Source organism: Girardinichthys multiradiatus, chromosome 10 (genome assembly GCF_021462225.1).
Source record: "Girardinichthys multiradiatus isolate DD_20200921_A chromosome 10, DD_fGirMul_XY1, whole genome shotgun sequence".
NCBI classification, from domain to species: Eukaryota; Metazoa; Chordata; class Actinopteri; order Cyprinodontiformes; family Goodeidae; genus Girardinichthys; species Girardinichthys multiradiatus.
Window position 1 is genome coordinate 16,069,860 of NC_061803.1, and position 24,165 is coordinate 16,094,024.

The 24,165-nt window shown below is 39.6% G+C and overlaps 1 protein-coding gene across 1 annotated transcript in view; it reads left to right on the forward strand.

Moving 5' to 3' along the window:
- The window catches only part of LOC124874700 (corticotropin-releasing factor receptor 1-like), a 146,600-nt gene extending 141,810 nt beyond the window's left edge, over nucleotides 1-4,790 (forward strand). The window contains exon 14 of the mRNA XM_047376174.1: nucleotides 3,969-4,790. Coding sequence (XP_047232130.1) covers nucleotides 3,969-4,109 — 141 coding nt within the window. The 3' untranslated portion in view covers nucleotides 4,110-4,790. The remainder of the gene's footprint in view (nucleotides 1-3,968) is intronic.
- The last annotated feature ends 19,375 nt before the right edge of the window (nucleotides 4,791-24,165 follow it).

Genomic DNA, 24,165 nt, shown 5'->3' on the forward strand with positions numbered 1-24,165 from the left:
TATCTTAATTTCTTGTCTACACTCCAGTCCAGTTGGCGGTGGTAATGCACCTTTTATAGCTGGTTTGTCAACCACCATGAAACATTATAAGAAGAAGAGGAAATTTTCTTGTGCACACAAGTGGTCTCATTTTGCAGACATCTGTTGTTTACGGAAGTGTTCCAAAGTGTTTTTGGTGTGCATTCGAAGCTTGAGTTGATAATAAACCCGTCACAAGCCGACATGTTGGGGGAGTGGGGGTGTCATCCCATGGACAGGAGGCGGGGGTCCACCTCTGCTGCGGATGTTTCCTGATCAGGTGTGGCAGCATCGAGGACGTGCTATTGTGGAACATACACTCCCCTGTGCTTTCTCTTCTGTCAAGTTTAATGAATCCCACACCTTTGATACTTTCAGTCGTTTTGTCTGCACTTTTTGCCACTTGCTGCCTCCATCTATAACTGATAACTGCACATAGCATCCACATCAGCAGCATAGGCTATCATTAGCAGAGGTGAGAGCGTTGTGGAACCTGACCAGAACACGGTGCGCTGAATAGTTAAACAGACTTTACTTGAATCATTTGAGGAATCGCTTCAGTCCTAGAGCTAATGTTTCCCATGAAAGTTAAACATGTGCTTTCACTTTCATACAAACAGTAGCAAGAGCTTGTGGCAGGTCCTTTCATGACGTTTTAGGGTTTTTGGAAACTTCTTTTAGCATCTTGCGGCCTGACCTCAGGGTGAATTTGTTTGGACAGCCAGGCCTGGGCTTGTTTCTAATTTTCTCCTCTTGCAGACTGTTGTCTGTAAAGTTGACTGGTTTATTTCAAATAGTTTTGAGACCTCTTTAAATCCCTCCTTACTTCTTTTTCTGCCTCAGACATTTTTTTTAGTCTCAACTTGTTGTTTACTGTCACTTCAACAGTCTGAGGTTTAAACAGAGCAAACCTGCTCCAAAATTTATAATAATGAGCTAATCACTTCAGGTAATATGTCTTTGTTTAATTTTAGCCGTTTGAAATGTTAAAACAATGTGGGAATGTTATTGCTCATCAGCACTAACATTTGTTGTTACTTTAGAGAAAATCTTAGAGGGTCTTCAGTTTGTATTGTTCAATATTGTTTTTATTTGTTGAAATTGGCTTTATTTACCTTAACTGTGTGTGCTCTTAAGTTATTTAATACCCGCAAAAGCAATGTAAAGAAAATTACATACAGCGTTTTAAATTTATATTACATGCCCATATATTCAGATATATTAAAAAAGCACACAGGCTGCTGTAGGGTTTTCTGCTTTTTTAACTTGACTATGCAATTTTAAAATTAAATACTAAACTAAATAAACTTTTATTTAAACAGTTAACTTACTGATGTAGATAATCTTTTCATATTCAAAATGTTTTAAAAAGTATTCAAACTATTTTCGGATATTAAGGTTCCTCACAACAGAAAGTTGATGAATCAAATACATTTCAGAGTTAGGGTTTCTAATGGATTTAAATCAAAAGAGGCAGCTTGATATGACAGATCCAACTGTGCTCTCCAAAGTTACCCTCATAGCTAACTAGACCTTAATACCTGTGGCTGAGCCACAAACAAGCCATGGAGGTAAATGTTAGTCAAAAAGATCCAGCTTGGTCTGACCTTGGAGCTCAAAAAAAAATTTATCATCACGAGTTATTTATTTAGCCGCATGCGGATGTAATATCTGCTTCCCTTCACTTACTGAGCCCCACTGTGTGATAGACGCCTGGATGATGAAGGAATATATCTTTGTGAACTTCCACGTAACTCCCAAACAAAGGGCTTAACCAGCATGTGTAGCTTACAGAGGATATTGATTCAGTATTTTGTTACAGGCTAAGGCTTGCAGGGAAGGCAGTGGGGAGAAGTGGAAGAGATGAACAAAGGATGCCTGCAGTCACATTCAGGAGAAAAGGAAAACATTTAGCTGAAAAATATGCAGAGGATTAAATTATCTTATTTCAGGCCCAAAGCCAATTGTTATTTTAGATTGATGTACTCATGTGGAGAGCTGTAAAATATCCCGTTTCTGATAGAATTAAACATGTTTTATTTATGTAGAGATGTGAAAAACATGAAGCATCACACAATGCAATGGAACAAGTTAATCAGAAAAACAACACCTTTGGAAAGGTTTCTCTGTACCTGGGAGTTTAAAGCGTTCAAGAAAAAAATGTGGGGAAAAAAAGGCTCAATAATGCATTCCATGATCTCATTTTAGGGTTTTAGTTATAATATTTAGAGAACAATTAAGAGGGTTTCCCACCAACCTTGTACCAGTGACAAACTGGTACCGGTGCTTCCTTATCGCAAGTTTTTTTTGTTTGTTTTTATCATTTCAAGGCACCGTTCTATGTCAGCATCAACTCTTAGCTAGGCCAGAGGAAAGAACCTCTTTCATTGGGAGTTACGCCATTGGGCTCATGGAGACCAGCAATCATTCAAAAGGTTCTGGAAACCTAGTAAAACCTCATAAGACAAAGAACACCAGACTAAATAATGTTTTGAAATGACAATTCATTTATTAAGTAAAACAGCTATTCAAAACAACCTAACTATGTAAAAACGTATTGCCCCCTGTCGTTAAGTCGTGACTAAACAGTTATAAAGCACTTTTGATGGGATGCTGACATAAACTTCACCAGCTGCATTGATGCCTGGTTACTGACAGACCTGTAGAATGAAGAAATCACTTAAGTACATATCTGACAACATGAAGTAGGCTAAAACATCTCAGAAAGCAACAGATCAGGTGTGATCTAAAGAGGTCAAAACAAGATGAGAACTGTAATCACTGACATTTATCAGTATGGAAAGGTTTACAACGCCATTTCTAAGGGTTAAAGACTCCAATGAAGCACAGTCAGAGCCATTGTCAAAAAATGGAGAAAACAGAACAGTGGTGAGCATTCAGAGGAGTGGTTGGCTTACCAAAATAACTTCAGTAGTAGATCAACGACTAAACAAGCAGATCACAAAAGAACCCAAACGCTCTGCAGGCCTAACTTGCCTCAGTTACGATCGGCATTCATGATTCAACATTAACAAAGAGAATGGACAACAATGGCACCCACTGAAGAGCTTCAAGGCCAGAACCACTCAAAAGCAGCTTGATAATCCCTAAAACGTTTTGAAAAATATTCTGTGGATTGACAAGATAAATGTGGATTTGTAATGTGTACATATTGATACATCTGGTGTAAAACAATTTCTGAAAAAGAACAAGGTGGTGGTATTGCAATGGTCTGGGTCTGTTTTGTGTCCTCACAACATGCACAACTTAGTGTAATTAATAGAACCATGAATTCTGCTTTCTGCTAGAACATCCTGAATGAGAATGTGAGGCCATCTGTTTGTGACCTTAAACTCAAGCCCACTTGGGTTAGGAAGCAAAGCACATGATCCAAAGCACAGCAGTAAGGCCACTTCTGAATGGGTCAAAAAAACCAAGTGAGCTATTGATTTTTCACATATAGGGCCATGTTGGTTTGAATATCTTCTTTATCTTAATGGTGTGTTCAGACCAACCGTGAATGACGCGACAAGAGTGAGTGATTTACAAATTAACAAATTAACCTCGAATTGCTGGCGAAATGTCAGGCGAGCGACAGCATGCGAATGATGCAAAAAAATTGCTGGAATCACAGTCGGTCTGAACGCGCCATGATAAATGAAATCTTAATTTGAGGACTGCTTTTTAGTTTTCAGGCTATTATTGTCTTATTTGAAAATGTGTTTAATGATCTAAAACCAATTAGTGAGACAAAAAAGCAAAGCATATTTGGGGGCAAATATCTTTTATCACAACAGTGTATCGGGTTGCCTGAAGAGACACATAAAAAGAAAGCAGCACATGTCCAAAAATAGACCCTTGAGGGATCCCATATTGATTTCACATTGTTCATTGTTTTTGCATCAAATTGGCAGCTAATTGCAGTTTAATTGTTTTGATGTTGTTCACAGGTCCGCTCAGCTGTAAGGAAGCGATTCCACCGGTGGCAGGAGCAGCACTCTATCCGGGCCAGGATGACTCAGGCTATGTCCATCCCAACTTCACCTTCACGTGTCAGCTTTCACAGCATCAAGCAGTCCACATCGCTATGAAACAGGAAACCAGATTTATCCTGCATACTGGGACTAAACCTCCAACTGTCATTGTCATCATTTCCCACCACCTCAGCAAAGTACACAAAAAAAACTGTCTGAGCAGGGACAAGGAGACACTGCATTGGTGTCCTATACCTCAGGGGGGACATTACACAGACTTTCTGGAGAAAATGGATGGGGACTATGGGAAAAGGACATTGCAGACTCTGCATTATTGAAGGTTAGTGGATCAAAAGACCAACAATCTGATCTGCATGATCCGGAGTTCCATTGTGAATGTACAGCACACCTTTCAGTTTGATATTGACTTGCTGTAGAAAAAGTGTATTTCTGCCCGCATAATTAAATTTTGCTGTCATCATCTGTTAAATCTTGTGGCGCTAATGGAAAATCCATCTCAGTGGACACGTGCTCCTGCACCCTAAAGGCAGAGACAGAGTTGTTAAATGTTCAGAAATTTGTTGATATTTTTGTTTTTACAGTGTTTTTTTATGTTGTACTGTTGTCTCATGTTCCCAGTTCAGTGTAGTTGTGCTTCCTTCAACTTACCGGGAAGGTTAAATACACTGCTCAAAAAAATAAAGGGAACACTCAAACAACACATCCTTGAGCTGAATGAATGAAATATTCTCATTGAATACTTTGTTCTGTACAAAGTTGAATGTGCTGACAACAAAATCACACAAAAATCATCAATGGAAATCAAATTTATTAACCAATAAAGGCCTGGATTTGGAGTCACACACAAAATTAAAGTGGAAAAACACTACAGGCTGATCCAACTTTGATGTAATGTCCTTAAAACAAGTCAAAATGAGGCTCAGTATTGTGTGTAGCCTCCACGTGCCTGTATGACCTCCCTACAACGCCTGGGCATGCTCCTGATGAGACGACAGATGGTCTCCTGGGGGATCTCCTCCCAGGCCTGGACTAAAGCATCCGCCAACTCCTGGACAGTCTGTGGTGCAACGTGACGTTGGTGGATGGAGCGAGATATGATGTCCCAGATGTGCTCAATCGGATTCAGGTCTGGGGAACAGCTTCAATGCTTCAATGTCTTCATCTTGCAGGAACTGCTGACACACTCCAGCCACATGAGGTCTAGCATTGTCCTGCATTAGGAGGAACCCAGGGCCAACCGCACCAGCATATGGTCTCATAAGGAGTCTGAGGATCTCATCTCAGTACCTAATGGCAGTCAGGCGAGCACATGGAGGGCCGTGTGGCCCTCCAAAGAAATGCCACCCCACACCATTGCTGACCCACTGCCAAACCAGTCATGCTGAAGGACGTTGCAGGCAGCAGATCGCTCTCCACAGTGTCTCCAGACTCTGTCACATCTGTCACATGTGCTCAGTGTGAACCTGCTTTCATCTGTGAAGAGCACAGGGCGCCAGTGGCGAATTTGCCAATCCTGGTGTTCTCTGGCAAATGCCAAGCGTCCTGCACGGTGTTGGGCTGTGAGCACAACCCCCATTTGTGGACGTCGGGCCCTCATACCATCCTCACGGAGTCAGTTTCTAACCGTTTGTGCAGACACATGTACATTTGTGGCCTTCTGGAGGTCATTTTGCAGGGCTCTGGCAGTGCTCCTCCTGTTCCTCCTTGCACAAAGGTGGAGGTAGCGGTCCTGCTGCTGGGTTGTTGCCCTCCTACGGCCTCCTCCACTCCTTCTGGTAGCACCTCCAGGCTCTGGACACTATGCTGACAGACACAGCAAACCTTCTTGCCACAGCTTGCATTGATGTGCCATCCTGGATGAGGTGCACTACCTGAGCCACTTGTGTGGATTGTAGAGTCCGTCTCATGCTACCACGAGTGTGAAAGCACCACCAACATTCAAAAGTGACCAAAACATCAGCCAGAAAGCAGAGGTACTGAGAAGGGGTCTGTGGTCCCCACCTGCAGAACCACTCCTTTATTGAGTGTGTCTTGCTAATCGCCAAATATTTCCCCCTGTTGTCTATTCCATTTGCACAGCATGTGAAATTGATTGTCAATCAGTGTTGCTTCCTAAGTGGACAGTTTGATTTCACAGAAATTTGATTTACTTGGAGTTATATTGTGTTGTTTAAGTGTTCCCTTTATTTTTTTGAGCAGTGTACATCCCGTACTTCTACCTGAAGGGTTTTGTTCCACAGCAATCAATTAATGCTGATAAATAATAATTTGATACAGCTCTTATTGACGTCAAGCAAACAGAAAGTGCGAAAGTAGTTTTTTTTTTGTCTGTTTAGAGAAAAACAGCTTATGGTAGAAAAGGAAAGATACATCTGAATACATCTGATAATTATTACCACAAAACACTTTTTTTGTTGATTAATCAACAAATAGGTACTGATTAGTAGGTTTCAGGGTAGCCGTGTCTCCGAGGTTGATGAAGTCGTCGCCTAATGGCAGATATGACTCCTCATGGGAAAAGACAGGGGGCTAATAATGAAAAAAGTAACATATTAGTGTAGTCCTTCAAACGCTGATAGATGGTTTTTCTTAATAGTCTGCTGCCCCGTGCCCCAGATAGTTTGCCAAGTAATACTAATCACTTCCAGGCTCCTGATACAAACTGGCCATTAAGTGCTTGCCCTTTTATTGTGGCCAAGTTTCTAATGGTGTGTGCTCATGCATGCAAGGTTTGGGCCATTTTGTGGCACGAATCTGCACAAAACAAAAAGTTGTGGTTATTATCAGCCCTGGATTTGTTCATTTTTTTAGACTATGAGAGAGTAAAATGTTTCTCTTTTATACAAGAACTGGCCTTTATATGGTAATTACCTTTCCAATTTCCATTTTTTTTTAAATGCAGAGCCATTTAGGTAGAAATCTTTTCATGCTGGGATCATGATTATCTTGAAAACTAATGAAAAATATATCTTTCTTTGCATTCAATTTTGATTGTCAGGATGATAGAAGTACTTTAAAATCTGCACTAAGTCTCTTTCAGTTCTCAGCAGCAACCTGACAAACTGTAAACTCCAGTGCCATGCTAATCACAGTTGGGGCTTGTCTACCCTAACAATACACTACCCAGTACTGGCCAATTCTATGCGCTTCAGGGCTTTTGGCTTATGACACTTCTTGTGTTTCAGCTTAATTAAACGAGAAGCGTTTTCCAATTCCAAACAAACTTCTCGGTCCAAACACAATTCTTTCCAAGAAGCAGATCTTCCAGTTGCCAACCAGAAAGCAACAAACCCAGGCTTTTTCTGATAGTCAATTTTTTATTGTCCAGTTGTTGTGGCTTCGGAGTCAATCCACTCCTTTGCCACTTTATACCCAGCCGTTACCTTTTGTTGGGACCTACTTCCATTTCAAACCCTTCACCATACAGTCAGTCAGTCATTTTCTACCGCTTATTTCATAGTGGGTCGCAGGGAAGCTGGTGCCTATGTCCAGCAGTCTATGGGCAAGAGGCAGGGTACACTGTTTTTTGTAAATGTATTCATCTGCTGCATATTTGGTTTATTTCTCTTGTTTGAAATATGTCAATAATCATAAAAGATTATTGATTCTGTGTTATAATTTCAACTATTTATGATTTTAGCAATAATTTTACTTTGTTCTGTATTTCACTTTATTGTGGTTCTGAGCCATGTTTGAGCAAGCTGACAGTGATTGTGGGATTCTGGAGATTTTATTCCATAATCTACCCATGTTTTACTGTTAGGAAATATGTCTGTGTGACTAGTGTATTAATCTCTCAACTTTTATGAGAATTGAGTGGTCTGAACAGGGATTAGAACCACAATCAAGTTTTATAATTATTTATCTTCTTAATTCATCAATTTATACCAGGAGAAATAAAAGGATTTTCCATGGTTAATGACATGGGTATGAATTGATTTATGGGAACAAAATGGAAGTAGGAAGGAACAAAATGGCAACGTGTTGGTGTGAAAAAAGGGTACCAATGTGCAAACGCATGGGATTATCAGCAAATTAAAAATGTATCAAAAAAATGTCCTATCAAATTGAAAATTAAATCAGGTTCTCTTAGCAAGGAGTTCATTTTAGCACCAAAAAAAGTTAGGTACAAAAAGAGAAAAGCTGTAAATGGTCAAACTGCCCAAGGGGCAAAATTACCATCAACATTTGTCAAAAAAAAGGGGACCAATTATTATCTGTTACATTATTAGATTTACTTCTGGCATTGTCAGTTTTGCTTATGGTCTTTGAATGTCTCTTTGTCCTTATGGAAATAGTCAACCGCTGCACCAGAATGCCAGGTGACCCAGACGAAGAGAACAGCCACTGGCTACATTGATTCAAAATACCCAACAGATGGACAAACCCCAGGCAAACACTTGACATGCAGTTGTGCTGGTACAACTTGCCTGTGATGCTTCATCTGAAGAAGGAAAAATAAAGCTAAAACTTAGTCTGCATAGACATAAAATGGACATTTAAATGTTTGTAAATAAAATGTATATAGGTTATGTCACTCTGAACACAAGTATCTTGCCCCAAAGAACTACAGAAGTTGTTAACAATTACAAAAAAATCCCAGTAAACAATGTTGCCATCTTGTTTTGCACTCAGGGGCACTTTTTACTTTTTAATCCAAATAAAATCCATTATTCAAATATCACAGTTTACCAGATCTGCACAGTAATTTGCTGCAAGCTTTTAGGCTACTGGAGGTGACCAATCAGAGCAGGACAAGCTTATTTATTGTTTGGCTAAATGTGGGAAGGGATCGATCTCTATAGCAACAGGGAGCAACTGTTTGTGTTTATATTTGTGTTGGCAAATCATTTTATGGGAACTTTAAATGTTTTTGTCTCCCCCTGATGAATGTAGAAAAGCAATATTTAGTGAACAACAAATAAATAATGTAAATTAATTATTACTGTATATAAAATGTGTTGTATATTACTGTATATAAAATATTATTTTAAGATTAACAGATTGATATATGATGTGATTTTCTTTTTCAAGAGCAGAGAGCCGTATATGTTTGGTTTCTTTTGACAAAACCTTTCAGGAGTATTTCTGAACAGTTTTTGAGGAAATGCTTTTTTAATTCTATAAAAAAAATGTGTCCAGTCCTTAAGAGGTGGAAAACTAGATATTCGAGTTTCTCTTGGATCTTACCTCTAGGCTGCAATACAGTCGAGGTAAAAATAAATCACAACCTCTTTTATTTCTTAATATTTGCATGATACTTTCAAACTAAAATCTAGTCTTTCCAAGGTTCTATTATCATTTATCTGGCCACAAGTGGACAAAAAGTTATTTAATAAACAAAAAGTTAACACTTCCATGGGATTTAAGAAGGAAAGTAGAGGTAAGGTGCCACTTATCAAATGCCCTTAAATAATTGGTCATTATACCCTCTGGGCATGACAAGGCAGAGAACTATCAACAATGACCCTAGAGAAGTAATGGTTGCTTGTTTGGCCCATATGCAAACCGCCATGTTTAGGGAAAACCAAAAATCTCATATCAACTTCCAAGCACGGTGGTGGAGGGGTGATGATTCAGGCTTGCTTTGCAGCCACAGTTATTGAGTTGCCCATGAACTCCTCTGTATGCTATAGTATTCAAGTCAAATCGAGTGAGTCAATCCAGTAAAGATAAGAAGGGTACATTCCTCCGCAATGATGTAAGACAAAGTGAGACAGAAAACATCGACTTATTGTTACCAAAAGTGGTTCTAAAAGCTGCTGAATCATATGGTGTACTTAATTTTTCACCAGAGCTTCCCATGTTGCCTTTATCTTAAATAAACTATGGCAAATGTGGTATCTGAAGTGTGTTTTATACACTTGAACATTTTAAATAATTTTAGAATCCAGTAATAACCATATAATTTTCATTGTGTCCTGATATGTATAAACCTAAAATTGAAAAGGGGTATTCTTTCTTTTTATCTGTACTGTAGATATTTTTTCTACCATCTACGCTTTAGTTGCGTCCACGTCTTGTTTGCTAAAGAAAGCAGAAACACAGAATGAAACCATTCAGATTAGTAGGCAGAAAAACCAAATAATAGGAGCTGAAAGTCACCAAACTCAGGGAAAGTATGAGTTAGGGTATTTTGTCTCAGTTTTGACTAAAAACATTACGTTTTGAGACTAATTTGATAAGTGATAGATGGTTGTGTTTGGACAGTGTTTTGGAACAAAACTCCTCAGCCCAACAAAGAGACTTAAAATTGTTGCTTGTACATCAGCAAAATGAGAAAGACGTTTATTCTTGTCCATACAAAGTGACGTTCCATGACATTTGGACCAGATGAAATGTGAGACACACTGTGTGTCACACACTGTGTTTACTGTAAATATAGAAATTGCAGAGCTGGTTGATAAAATCCAGGGAAAGCAGTCATGAATATAAACCAAAAACACAAACCACGCACTGTAAGTCATCGAGGCACATCAACAGTTCACAATCCACATTCCTATGATACCAGTATGCCTAGCACCTGTGCATTCTTACGAACTGATGTTGTATTGTCAAAATGTAAACAAAACTCCTTGTTTTTGTCATCTTGTTTTTTTTTTTTTTTTAATTCTCTTTCAAGTGAGCAATGGCTGTGAAATGTCCAATTATTTATAATGTTCAGACTTTCTGATGCTGTCATGATGCCTGTTTTTCTGAAAATTGTCATCTGTTGTAGTTAGGCACCCATTTTGCATTTTTGGGGATAAAAATAGATTTACTCAAAAGTTATTGCAGTGGGGGAAACAATTATTTAATCTGTTAATTTTGTAATTTGGCACACTGTCAAAGAAATTAACAGACTTTAGTTGTTATGTGAGTCTCTAGAAGTATTTTCACACAATCCAATGTTTCCTGGTTGCAGCTTGACTGCTCAAAGCTTCAGCTCCCCCCACAGATTTTTTTGCAAAACTGAAGTCTGGAGACTAGCTGTACCTATACCTATGCCTTCATGGTAAGTTTTGGGTCTTTTGTTGCGCTGCAAGGCACTATCTTGAACTATCTTTTTGTTCTGGCTGATAGAGAAAGTCACTATTCTAAAATGTTACAGTAAATTCCAATGGCCTCTCAGTTCATGAGTGTTAATTCTCTGGTGTCATTTAATTTGGTTTTAGTCATACTTTTGTCTAAAATGTAATGAAATTTTAGTCATCTGTTGTTTTTTTTTTTTTTGCTGAAATTCCCTGCAACCTAAATATTGAAATCATAGAAAAATACCTCTATAATAACATTTTAAAGGACAATCATTTCATTACACCTAAAAGAAATATGTATCCTGACTGTGGTCCTAACTCCCTACAAGTAATCAGCGTGCTCCTTCTCTGTAGTTTTGATCTATCAACTTTCTTAAAATCATCCTCTCCCCAAGTTACAAGTTTTTGCATGGAGCCCCAGACCACAGGTGATTGATGGTCATTTTATGTTTCTTCCATTTCCAGACGATTGCAATTCTTTCTGGAATATTTTTTCTCCTTTTCGTTTTTCACATTAGATTTTACAAAATTTTAGATTAAAAACTTATCAAAACAATTGTTTCTTCCACTGTATGCATTACTGATATATATATGGAAAGTAAGCTGTTAAAAGAAATCTCAAAAATTGTTTTTTTAAACCCCAGAATGGTTAACACCTGTAATTGAACTGGGATGCCATGGTTCCTTCGGGATGGTCTCTCAAATTCTGGATCCAGTTCAACACATAGATCCAAGAGCAATGATCTAGGGCAGGGGTCTCCAACTCCAGTCCTTGAGAGCTACTGCCCTGAACCTTTTAAATACATCCCTGATCCAGCTGTTGATTGAATTACCTCTTCAGCGTGCCAAGTTTGGCAGAGGCCTGATAATAAGCCATTTGTTTTATTCAGGTGTGTTGGTGAGGGCATCTGTCTAAAAGCTGCAGGACAATAGCTCTCAACTGGAGTTGGAGAGTCCTTCTCCAGGGAGTCTAAATCGTCATATTAGCCAGTTATCATCATTGGCCAGGAAATAGTGGTGATCCCTGAAAACAAATTCCCTTCCCCTTCTCCCAATTGTAAGGTTTTCCAGCAGTTCCAGATCATCCATCATGAAGCATTACGCACGAGTGTCACCACGGTATTTAAATGCTTACAACAATCAGTGTTTTTGTCTCACTCCTTGTCACACTTTATGTGTTAATCTGTGGTACACTTCACCCTGGTGATCATCGGGGAGAGGAATGTATTGGTGAGAAAACTTTGATGAAATGTTGATGTTTGATTTAAGATTTAAGTTGGCTTATCGGCCTTTTTTAAATTTATGTAAAAGATCCTTATGTATAGTTATGGCTCACCAACGCAAGCATAAAGAACACTGCTTTTTTAAATGCTTTTCACGAAGTTGATCTATGATTAAAGTTTGATATGGAATGAAATTGAATGTCTGAAGGGAATCATGATGCAGTGTGGCTTCAGTTCCCCACCTCTCCATCTGCCTCGCCAGTTTCCCGTGTCCAAAATGAGCATACAAATGGGTCAGAGTTTGCATGAGGGACCACATATTCTCCCGTCAAGTTTGTTTTTTTTATAGTTCACAACCCTTGCGTGGAAAGTGACGTACGCCAGTTTCTGGCCTTCCGTTTTGTGCGTACGCAACATTTATAAATGAGACCCCAGAGGTTTGAAAAATGAGCAGGAATTAGCAGCATATTGTAGATGTTGTAATTCCAGACAGGAAAGAGAGGAAGATGGTCATAATGGCAATCCATGTTATTATTTATTGTTATTTATTTCAAATTGTACTATTTTCATTCTTAAAAAGATGTCAAGAGATAATAAACTGTGTTGGATTCAACTAGATGTCCTTTTCATTTCTGGTACACAAAAACACAAAACTGTGCTCAGGTTATCGCACCTGTTTTGTCTCCACCGTCTCCTGAGAGAAAAGCAAACAAAAGGCATACTTTCAGTGAGGTTGTCTCAAGCTTTATGTGTGTTCGACTCCCTGAGGGGGAACATCAACTTTTAGATAAGATCTTTCCGCCCAGCTGCACAGTTACCATTTTCTCCCGTAACTGGGAACAAGAGATGACTATTTGCTGCTTTTAATCCATGCTGCAACATAGGAAAAAACAAAAGAAGGGGAAAGAAATTGAAGAAAAAATTGAGTATGACAGTTTTCATGACTCTTTTCTGTGGGGTTTTTGGCTGTTGGCCTTGTATAATGCTTAATTGGGCGTGAACTTCCATGTGAACATTTAAGGAGGACAATAGGGTTAGTCATTGCTGGCGGAGCAGCTTCAGGGTGGGCTGTTACTGTCTCGATACACTTTCATGTTTAAAAGAAACAAACAGGGTTTTACAGCATTGGGAGCTCATCTTTACATTTTACAGTCATGATGATTCAGTTCTTTTTCTTATTAGTGGTTTTGATGATTATATAATGATGGTTTTAGCAGAGCAGAACATAAGTTATTATTACTGTAGTAAAGACACTTTGTCCCATTCATTTATTCAAACACTATTTTTGTCATGATTTAGAACTTGCCACCATAGATAAGGGAATGTAGATGGCCCAGTAACTTCAAAATGATGTTGTACTGGATGGATGGATGGATGGATGGATGGAAGCAAGGAAGGAAGGAAGGAAGGAGTCACAACCAGTCAAACCTTTGTACCAGTTTAAGTTTTTTTTCCAGCCTTCTTGGACTAACTGTGGAGAGAACCATATTAAATCCATAGTTTTCTTTAAGTTGAAAAGCATCATATCTAGAATCTATCATCAGATGTTTACACCCAGACTGGATTGATGGAAAAGCAGCAGTTTCAGGGCGTTGTGCTGGAAATATGTAAGTCCATTTTTCAATTTTGCCTGAAACTGTCCAAACAAATCAGTGTTTTCTGCAACTGCGTATTCACCCACAGTCAAACTAAAATCAATTTGGGAAAAACCCAAACATGAGTTTGTGTTTCAAAATTAACTCAATAAACTAACACAGATATTGGTTTTATAGCCCCTCAGGTTAAAGCATCAGAAGGAGACTGCTAAAATCATTCTGTCCCACAGGGAAAGACGTGAACTGTGACCAGGAAGCAAAGGGAAGGAAAACTGCAGCTTATGACCTGAACTCTGAACCTGGACGATACGGATAAATTGTGCAGCAGAGAGAGGCGGAAAAACAAATGCATGGATCTTGAATAGCCTAGACTTTATTGTAAAACATACAAGGTATTTAAACTCCTACCTCCTTGTTTGGATATTCAATTGTTCAATTGATATTCAATTCAACAACTTTTCTTTCAAAGAAACCAGAATTTCTTGTGGTCTTTGAAAGTGGACTGGAATAACCATTCTCTAGGCTTTTCAGAGTTTTACTTTGAACAACATGTAAATTGTTCCACCTTATGTAGCCACAGCAACACTGACAGCTGCAGAGTGCTGTCATGAGGTTCAGTGTGTGCATGTGGCTTTGCAAACATTTCTGAGTATTGGTGACTGTCAGGGGAGAACATTTCTGCTGACTAATGCATCATCACTGCAAGAGCTGGAAGAACAGAATCTGAGGTTGACGACGCCTGTCTAAATGTACAAGGTGGTTCAAAGTATGCACATCAAATGTAGTACCTTTTAATGTGAATATTCCTGGACTATGAGGTTTAAACCTGGATGGGTTCCTTTGGAAAGAACCGGAGCACTTGACTGTACAAATGCACCAATAAGACATGTTTTTATTGCTGTCTTTTTATAAAAACTTTAAGTATTAAACCAAACACTTTCCACAAGGAATTAACGAGGTTCTATTGAGCCAGAGGTGCAGAATAATAGAAATGCATGCGATGCTTGTTTTGGGTTTTCATTTGTAAAAGAAACTGAAAACCATGTATTGTCATGGCATCTGTTTTCAGGGCTGCTGCTTGCTACAGAAACCCATCCATGTAAACATCGTGCCCCTTATTCCAGTAAGTTTAATACTAAGCAACTTAATGTTGGCTGTAAACACTGTGGGCCATAGGGGAGTTAGACAGGTATCGTCTCATCATATTTTTTTTAATGTGAACAGATTCTGTCCTTTATTCCCATGCCATGCTGGGTGGACACATCAACCCGCAAAGAGTTATTCTCCCATTAAAAGACGTAATACTACCAAAGAAATGCTTTTAACATAAAGGCCGTACGTTCACACCCGTGATACTCTGTAGCCTCGTACCAGAGTGACCATGGATTTCCAAAAAACAATGATTAAAGCAACTACAACGTTATTCATTTATGAAAAAGTCTTACATTGTGACATTCCTTGGGATTCACTCCTCTCTATTCTGATACCCTGGAGTAAAATCAAGGCCATAAAATATCTGTTTTGTTCTTCTATTTGTAATCAAAAATGATTTTATAAGGTAATATAATCAGTATAGATCACAAAGCACTGCTTGCATGCATTAGGGAGGATAAAACATTTCAAGAGCTATGCAAGCAAATTCTACAGGCCAGTAATATATTTAGTCTGTTGCATTTTCACAGTTGTCGGCGCACACACTTGAATTATACCTTTAGTGGCTACTAAACCTCTTAGAGTGGTGGGGATATTGTGACAAAAAAGTAAGTAAACAGTTAGAAAAGGTGTGTTAAGTATAATCTCATACTCAGCAGCGGCATTATAATGTTTATTTACTGACATTGGGCCCTATTTTGACTTGACTTGGACTTTAACACCGATCAGCATGTCTTCAGTTGGACTTGAAAATGCTTCACTAAACAGAGAGAGTGCTACAATAGCACTGTATCTGGCAATGATAGAACATAGAACAAAGCATGTTACAACATTATTCAAGCACTTTTAGTAACATTTTAAATACATACCAAAGTAAGAGTATTAGGACTGATTTCTATCAAATTGCAAGCCTGAAAGAGTAATGCTCACATTGGTTGTATTAACACCGTGCATGGGATGGGCATGACTGGGGATAATGGATCAGGGAGCAGTTCATGATGTTTTCTCCAAAGTCACAAGGGAGGTGGGTTTCCTAAAACAAAAGGAAAAAACAACAAATAAAACAAAAATATTCACCACCTTTTATTTGTTTTTGTTTTTTTATTTATAGTTTCATAATTATGCCATCAATGGGCTTCTAGTCATGTTATTTTGTAGGTTTAATGACTTTTATGCTTATGATTTTTATTGCTATGCAGCTTTGGGTGGCTTTGTGGTTCGGGGTTGGACACAATTCTTTGAAAAATCGTTCCATGTGCAAATCTTCAAGAGATAAATTGGCTGTTCAAATGAAATAAAAATTGTATTAAGAGGTTCTACTGCAATTAACAAATTGTGTTATTTGTACATTTGTTATAATATCAGATCTAATCTTTTCGAATTCTAAACCAATTTATAGTAATTTCCCATAATCCCCAGTTTTAAGGCAACATCCAATGAAGTTGCAGAACAAAAACATGAAGAAATACAGTGATGTTACTGAGTACCAAACAGAGAAAAGTGGTTTATCGTTTTATTTGCTCTCCCAAATTACAAGGTGATAAAAAAGAAATTTAATTTAGTTCGGAAAACGTTGGCTGTAGCTAGAGAGGTAACAACGTGCAACTTCCTTTCAACACTGAGACATTCCTCTGGTCGTAATGTGTTGAATGTCTCTATGCGGTGAGCTTGCTCCAAATCAGTCATTGCATCAAGCTGGTAGACAGCAGCACCATAATCATGTCTTAAAAAAATCAACCAGATCGGTAGGTTCACTTTTATACAACCTTGAAATTGATTTGATTTTAATTATCTTATTTCACTTATGTATTTTTATTAAAAAGTAGGTTTGTACTGTTGTCATATCAAGGCCCAACAGTGCCCTAAATGTGTAATTAATTAAATACAATTAGAAATAAATACATTAAATAGGTAAATTCATAAATTATTAACTAACTAAATTGATTAGTTTGTTAAATGTATAATTCAGCTGTTTCAGCATTATGCAAACCCCAAAAAGACATCATTAGGAGAAAGAACAAAGAAGATAGGTGAGGAGAAGCTGTTTACTGACCAGGTTTTATCACTTAGTTTGTTGTTGTGTCATGAGCTAGCTGCTAGCTAAAGACTTTGCGTTAACAACAGCTGTCACTCAACAGTATTACCATAAAATTGGTAGAAAAGCTACTTTGAGGGGATGTGTGATGATGAGATGCATCTGTTTATGTATAATTAACCAATGGAAATGCAGTTATTTACAGTCAGGTCCATAAATATTGGGACATCGACTCAATTCTTATCTTTTTGGCTTTATAAACCACCACAATAGATTTGAAATAAAACATGATGTGCTTAAACTGCAGACTTTCAGCTATAATTTGAGTGTATTTGCATCCTAATCAGGTGAACGGTGTAGGAACTACAATCGTTGGAATGTGTGCCTCGTGCTTTTAAAGGAACCAAAAGTAATGGGACAATTGGCTGCTCAGCTGTTCCATGGCCAGGTGTGTGCTCTTCCCTTATTATCCCATTCATAAGGAACAGATGAAACGTCCAGAGTCCATTTCAAGTGTAATATTTGCATTTTTTCAAACTGTTGCTGTTAATTCTCAATATGAGATCCAAAGAGCTATCACCATCAGTGAAGCGAGCCATCATTAGGCTGAGAAATGAAAACAAACCCATCAGAAAGATCGCAAAAATATTAGGCATGGCCAAATCAACAGTTTGGAACATCATCAAAAAGAAAGAACAAACCGGTGAGCTCAACAACACCAAAAGACTCAGAAGACCACGAAAGACACATGTGATGGAGGACCGAAGAATTCTTTCCCTGGTAAAGAAAAACCCCTTCACAACAATAGGCCAGATCAAGAACACTCTCCAGGAAGTAGGTGTATGTGTGTCGAAGTCAGCAATCAACAGAAGACTTCACCAGAGAGAATACAGAGGATTCACCACAAGATGTAAACCATTGGTGAGCCTCAAAAACAGGAGGGCCAGATTAGTTTGCCAAAACACATCTAAAAAACCTTTGCAGTTTTGGAACAACATCCTATGGACAGATGAGACTGTAATGGTATGACATCCTTGGGCTTGGTTTGTGTTTTTGTATTAACCCTTCTTAGGTCTATGGTTTCCTTTATTGTTAATTAGTTCCACCTGTCCCTTATGCCTCCATGTCTCCTTGCCACACCTGTTCTTAGTTCCTGTGATTACCTGCCTTTGTTTTCTCCTTGTATATTAGTTGGTCTGTGTTCTCTGTTCCCCGCTGGTTCCTCCGTCACTATTCCTCGTCACACCCTGGTTTAGTCTTGTGTTTTTCTACGTGCCTGCAGTAGTGAACACTTATGTGAGTTTTTTGTCTGGACTTTTGTGATACCTGAAGTGACTTTTTGCTTAACCTGGAAATTGCTAAATAAACCTCTTAACTCATTTAATCATGCGGCTCCCAAGCTCTTGTATGCGTATTGGTCCAATCCAAACCCAGAACGTGACAGAGACAAAGATCAACTTGTACCAAAGTAATGGGAGAAGAAGAGTATGGGCAAAGAAAAAAAAATGTCATGAGTGGAAATATACCACCTCATCAATAAAGCATGGTGAAAAAACGCCATGGCATGGGCTTGTATGGCTGCCAATGTAAATGGTTCCCTTGTATTTATTGATGATGTGACTGTTGACAAAACCAGCAGGATGAATTCCTAAGTGTTCCAGGCAATATTATCAGCTCATACTCAGCCAAATGCCTCTGAACTCATTGGACGCCGCTTCACCGTGCAGATGGACAACGACTGAAGCATACTGCGAAAGCCACCAAAGAGCCTTTTAAGGCAAAGAAGTGAAATGTTATTGAATGGCCAAGTCAATCTCCTGATCAGAATCTGACCAAGCATGCATTTCACTTGCTGAAAACAAAACTGAAGGAAAAATGTCCCAAGAACAAGCAGGAACTGAAGACATTTGCAGTAGAGGCCTGGCAGAGCATCACCAGGGATGAAACCCAGCGTCTGGTGACATTCTAGACTTCAGGCTGGGATTGACTGTGAAGGATTTGCATTGGAAAGAGAAAATTTGATTTAAAATTGTTACATTGTCCCATTACTATTGGTCACTTGAAAAGCGGGAGGCACACATTCAAACGGTTGTAATTCCTACACCGTTCACCTGATTTGGATGTAAATACCCTCAAATTAAAGCTGAAAGTCTGCAGTTTAAGCACATCTTGTTGTTTTATTTCATATCTATTGTGGTGATTTATAAAGCCAAAAAGATAAGAATTGAGTCAATGTCCCAATATTTAGGAACTTGACTGTATTTAAAAAAATAAAACTTTACTGTCAAAATGTGTCCCCTCAAATAACAATATGGGTTTTTATGTTTCAATTTAATAAGATATGATTTTATAAAACATGTTTTTATTTTATTTTTATTTTTTACTTGTTTAGATAGTAGCGGGTGAATTTTACATTTCTTGTCTTTTCTGCATTGATTAAATACTGTTAGTCTGTCTCTGAAAACGTTTCTACATTGAAGCTGCACAACCTGATTTCGAGAAACTGAAAATAAATGTATAAGTTTGAATGATGTGAGCCTCTATCACTGTCTCACACATGAAGGCTGATGGAGCACACACTGCCTTGTAAATAAACAACCAGAAAGCATCAGAATAACAAGCAGGATTTGGCTTTTAATTGTTTGGACTGAAAAATAAAAATAGCTGCAAATGAGCTGTGAATTCTGAAATAAAACATTGCATTCAAGATTCTTTATTGTCAGTATGTCACCATAATAAAATTCAGCAGAGACCCTGCCCAAAAAATACATGTCTATGTTATAGACACTTACAAATTTGAAAACATTTATAGAAAAAGCGAACAACTGTTTATGGAATGAGGCATGTAGTATTTAGTATTTACAAAAATGCAGCTTGAGCTGAAACAGTCTGAGATGGGCTGGTGGTTTGATTGTCAGCAGGGATGTTTAGTGTCTGCCTGCAGGGGGACAATTGCCTTTAGAGCTTTGGGAAATAAACTGTTTCTGAGTATTTATTTTTGATGTGATGTTCCTAAATCGTGGTTGTGATCGGTAGCAATGTGTCTGGCCTTTTTCTGGACTTGTGCAGCATAAATCAAGTCCAGATACTTTAGACGACATCTCACAATCCCCTATGTTGTCCTCACCATCTGTGCTAACTCCTTTCTCTCCTGTGCCATGCAGTTCCCATACCACACTATCACACTGAGGCACAGGATGTTTTCAAGCATGGCCCTGTTAAGGTTTGTGAGCAGCTGAGTAGAGAGTCCAGTCCATTTCAGCTTTCTGAGAAAGACGAGCCGTTGTTGGGCCTTCTTTCCCAGGTGGGAGGTGTTCTCAGTCCAGGAGAGGTCAGGAGAAATGTGAATGCCCTGGAACTTTGTGCTGTCCACATGCTCCACCACCTTCCCCTGTATGCAGTGAGGAGCATGTTCAGTCCTCCTGGACCTCCTGTGATCCACTATCACTTCCTTGGTCTTGCAGGTGTTCAGGATGAGGTTGTTCCTGAAGCACCTCTGAGTCAGATTCTAGACCTCCTGTCTGATGTGGGTCTCATCATTGTTAAATATGAGACCCACCACAGTGGTCTCGTCCGCAAACTTCACAACCATGTTTATTTTGTGAATAGCAGAGTTGTATGTGAATAGGGTAAAGAGGGCAGGGCTGAGAACGCAACCCTGTGGTGTGCTGGTCTTGAGGATCAGTGGGGCAGATGTGAGTTTCTCTATCCTCACCACCTGGGGCCTGTTGGTGAGGACGTCGCTGATAGAGGAGCAAAGTGGTGCATATGTGTGGTGCAAATTCTAGAATTGCGCCGCTCAAGGTGGCAGCAGGTTGGAGTAGCTCTGTTACTTTTGATTCTGATTTATTCTTTTTTGGGAACTATTCCTCTTGTGGTGGATACAGTTGATTTTTTTTGTATGAGTGTCCACTCCAGTGTCGGATGCTGCGCAGCTTGGAGGATTTTTCTTAATACTTTCTATTTTTGGACATTTGTTATTATGCATTGCCATGGCAACGGGGTTGTTTCTTACAACCGGGAGCAGCTGATTAATATCTCAAAAGCTCAAATAATACTTCAGCTACAACCCCAAATCCCTGATGAGTTGAAAAGGAGACGCCGTGGATGCAGAGCAGGAGCTAAGGGAAGAGAGAGAAGGAGGAAGTTCAAACCATCTCTTCCGTCGATTTTGATGGGCAATGTGAGATCATTGGGAAACAAGTTGGATGAACTCCAAGCCCTACAAAGGACCCAGCCAGAGTACCGAGCATGCAGTATCATGTGTTTTACTGAGACATGGCTGCAGGATCATATCCCCGACTCCAGCGTCTCTCTGCTGGGCTTTTTAACTATACGAGCAGACAGAGATTTAAAGAGGAGCGGCAAATGTAAAGGAGGTGGACTGGCAGTACTTGTGAACAACAGATGGTGTAATCCAGGACATATAACTGTGAAGTGTTATCTCTGCAGTCCAGATATTGAACTGTTGGCAGTAAGTTTTCATCCATATTATTTACCCAGAGAGTTCACCAGTGTTATTTTGGCAACAGTTTACGTTCCACCTTCCGCTGTTGCTGACACTGCATGTGATGCCATCAGCTCAGTTGTTGCTAAGCCACAGACACAAAACCCCAATGCTTTTGTGGCAATTTCTGGTGATTTTAACCATGCTTCACTCTCTGCTACACTTCCAACGTTTCAACAATTTGTCAGCTGCTCTACCAGAGAAAACAAAACATTGGATTTGTTTTATGCAAATGTCAAGGACTCATACATCTCTACAGCAAGACCTCCTCTAGGCAAATCAGATCACAATCTTGTTTTTCTCTGCTCGAAATATAAGCCCCTTGTTCAGAGGCAACCTGTAATAAAGAGGACTGTGAGAAAATGGTCACAGGAAGCTGAAGAAGCTCTGCAAGGTTGCTTTGAGGTTACAGACTGGGACGCACTGTGCCAGCCACATGGAAAGGACATCAATGCCATGACTGAGTGTGTAACCGACTATATAAACCTCTGTGTGGATAACATCATCCCCACCAGAACCGTGAGATGCTTCCCCAATAACAAACCTTGGATCACCAGTGACCTGAAGGACCTGCTTAACAAGAAAAAAAGAGCCTTCAGAGAGGGAGACAGAGAATTATTGAGGATTATACAGAAGCAACTTAAAGTCAAGATAAGAGACAGCAAGGAGGTGTACAAGAAGAAGCTGGAGAGCAAGCTCCAGCAAAACAATATCAGAGATGTGTGGACAGGGATGAAGAAGATCACCGGCTTCAAGCAGAAGGATGATCAGACCGATGGAGGTCTGGACAGAGCCAATGAACTGAACACATTCTTCAATAGGTTCAGTTCAGAAACAAGCTCAGCATCCTCCTCTCCTGCTCACAGCCAAACACACACCCCACCCCCCTTTGACCCACAGCGTTTCTGTCACACCTCAAATGTTTTATCTTCCACCTCAGCCCTAGACCCTTCTGCTTCTACATGTTTGCCTTCAACCATATCAGAAGATGCTGATGCTTCCTTTGCTTCCCCCTTCCACCTGTGTGTCTCAAGAAGTCAGGTGAAGAGACAACTGGAGAGACTGAATAGGAATAAGGTTGCAGGTCCAGATCATGTCAGCCCTAGAGTCCTGAAGGCCTGTGCAGAGCAGCCCTGTGGGATTCTGTAGCACCTCTTCAACCTTAGCCTGGACCAGAAGAAGGTTCCGGTGTTGTGGAAGACCTCCTGTCTTGTTCCAGTACCAAAGAAAACTCACCCATCAGTCCTCAATGACTATAGACCTGTTGCCCTGACATCTCACATCATGAAGGTCCTAGTGAGACTCCTGTTGGTCCACCTGAGTAAGCAAACAGTAAACCATCAGGACCCCCTTCAGTTTGCTTATCGCTGTGGAGTTGGAGTTGAAGATGCCATCATACACCTGCTTCAACAAACCCACTGTCATCTGGACAAAACCAGTAGCACTGTGAGGATCATGTTCTTTGATTTCTCCAGTGCATTTAATACAATCAAACCTGATTTTCTTTGTCAGAAACTCCAGAAGACTCAGGTGGAGGCCTCAACAATCTCCTGGATCAAAGACTACCTGACAAACAGACCACAGTTTGTGAGACTGAAGGGTTGGGTGTCTAACCAGGTAGTCAGCAGCACAGGAGCACCACAGGGGACTGTACTCTCACCATACCTTTTCACTCTGTACACCTCAGATTTCCATTACAAGACAGACTCCTGTCATCTGCAGAAATACTCGGATTATTCTGCAGTCGTGGGGTGGATCAGAGATGGACAAGAAGCTGAGTACAGGAAAGTGGTGGACCGCTTTGTGGCATGGTGTGGAAACAATCATCTCATTTTGAACGTGACTAAAACAAAAGAGATGATTGTAGATTTTAAGAGAAACAGGAATAAGTCAAAAACTATTTCTATCATGGGAGAAGAAGTGGAGGTGGTGGAGGAGTATAAATACCTCGGTGTTCACCTGGACAACAGACTAGAGTGGAGATGCAACTGCGAAGCCATCTACAAGAAGGGACAGAGCAGACTACTTCTTGAGGAAGCTTAGGTCCTTTGGTGTTTGCAGCAAGATGCTGCATATCTTCTATAAGTCTGTTGTGGAGAGTGTGATCTCTTCTGCCATCATCTGCTGGGGAAGCAGCATCAGAGCCAGGGACTTAAAAAAGCTCAACAAGCTGATAAAAAAGGCTGGCTCTGTTCTGGGGACTCCTCTGGAACCTCTGGAGATCATTGTGGAAAGATGGATTCTTCATAAAATGAAGAACATTATGGAGAACCCTGAGCATCCTCTTCATGAGATTGTCCTACAACAACAGAGTGTCTTCAATCAGAGGCTTCTTCAGATCTGCTGTAAGACGGAGCGCTACAGAGCGCTACAACGGCTCTTTGAGGAAACCTTCATAATATGAGCTATAACAACATTTAATTTCCCTTTGGGATTAATAAAGTATTTTTGAATTTGAATTGAATGAACCAAGTTTGTGGAGCTTCATGGCCAGCATGTCAGGAAGGACAGTGCTGAATGCTGAGCTGAAGTTCATAATAGCATCCTAACATAGGTGTTAGGGCGCTACAGATGAGTCGGGGCCGTGTGAAGTGCTAACGAGACAGTATCCTATGTGGAGCGATTCT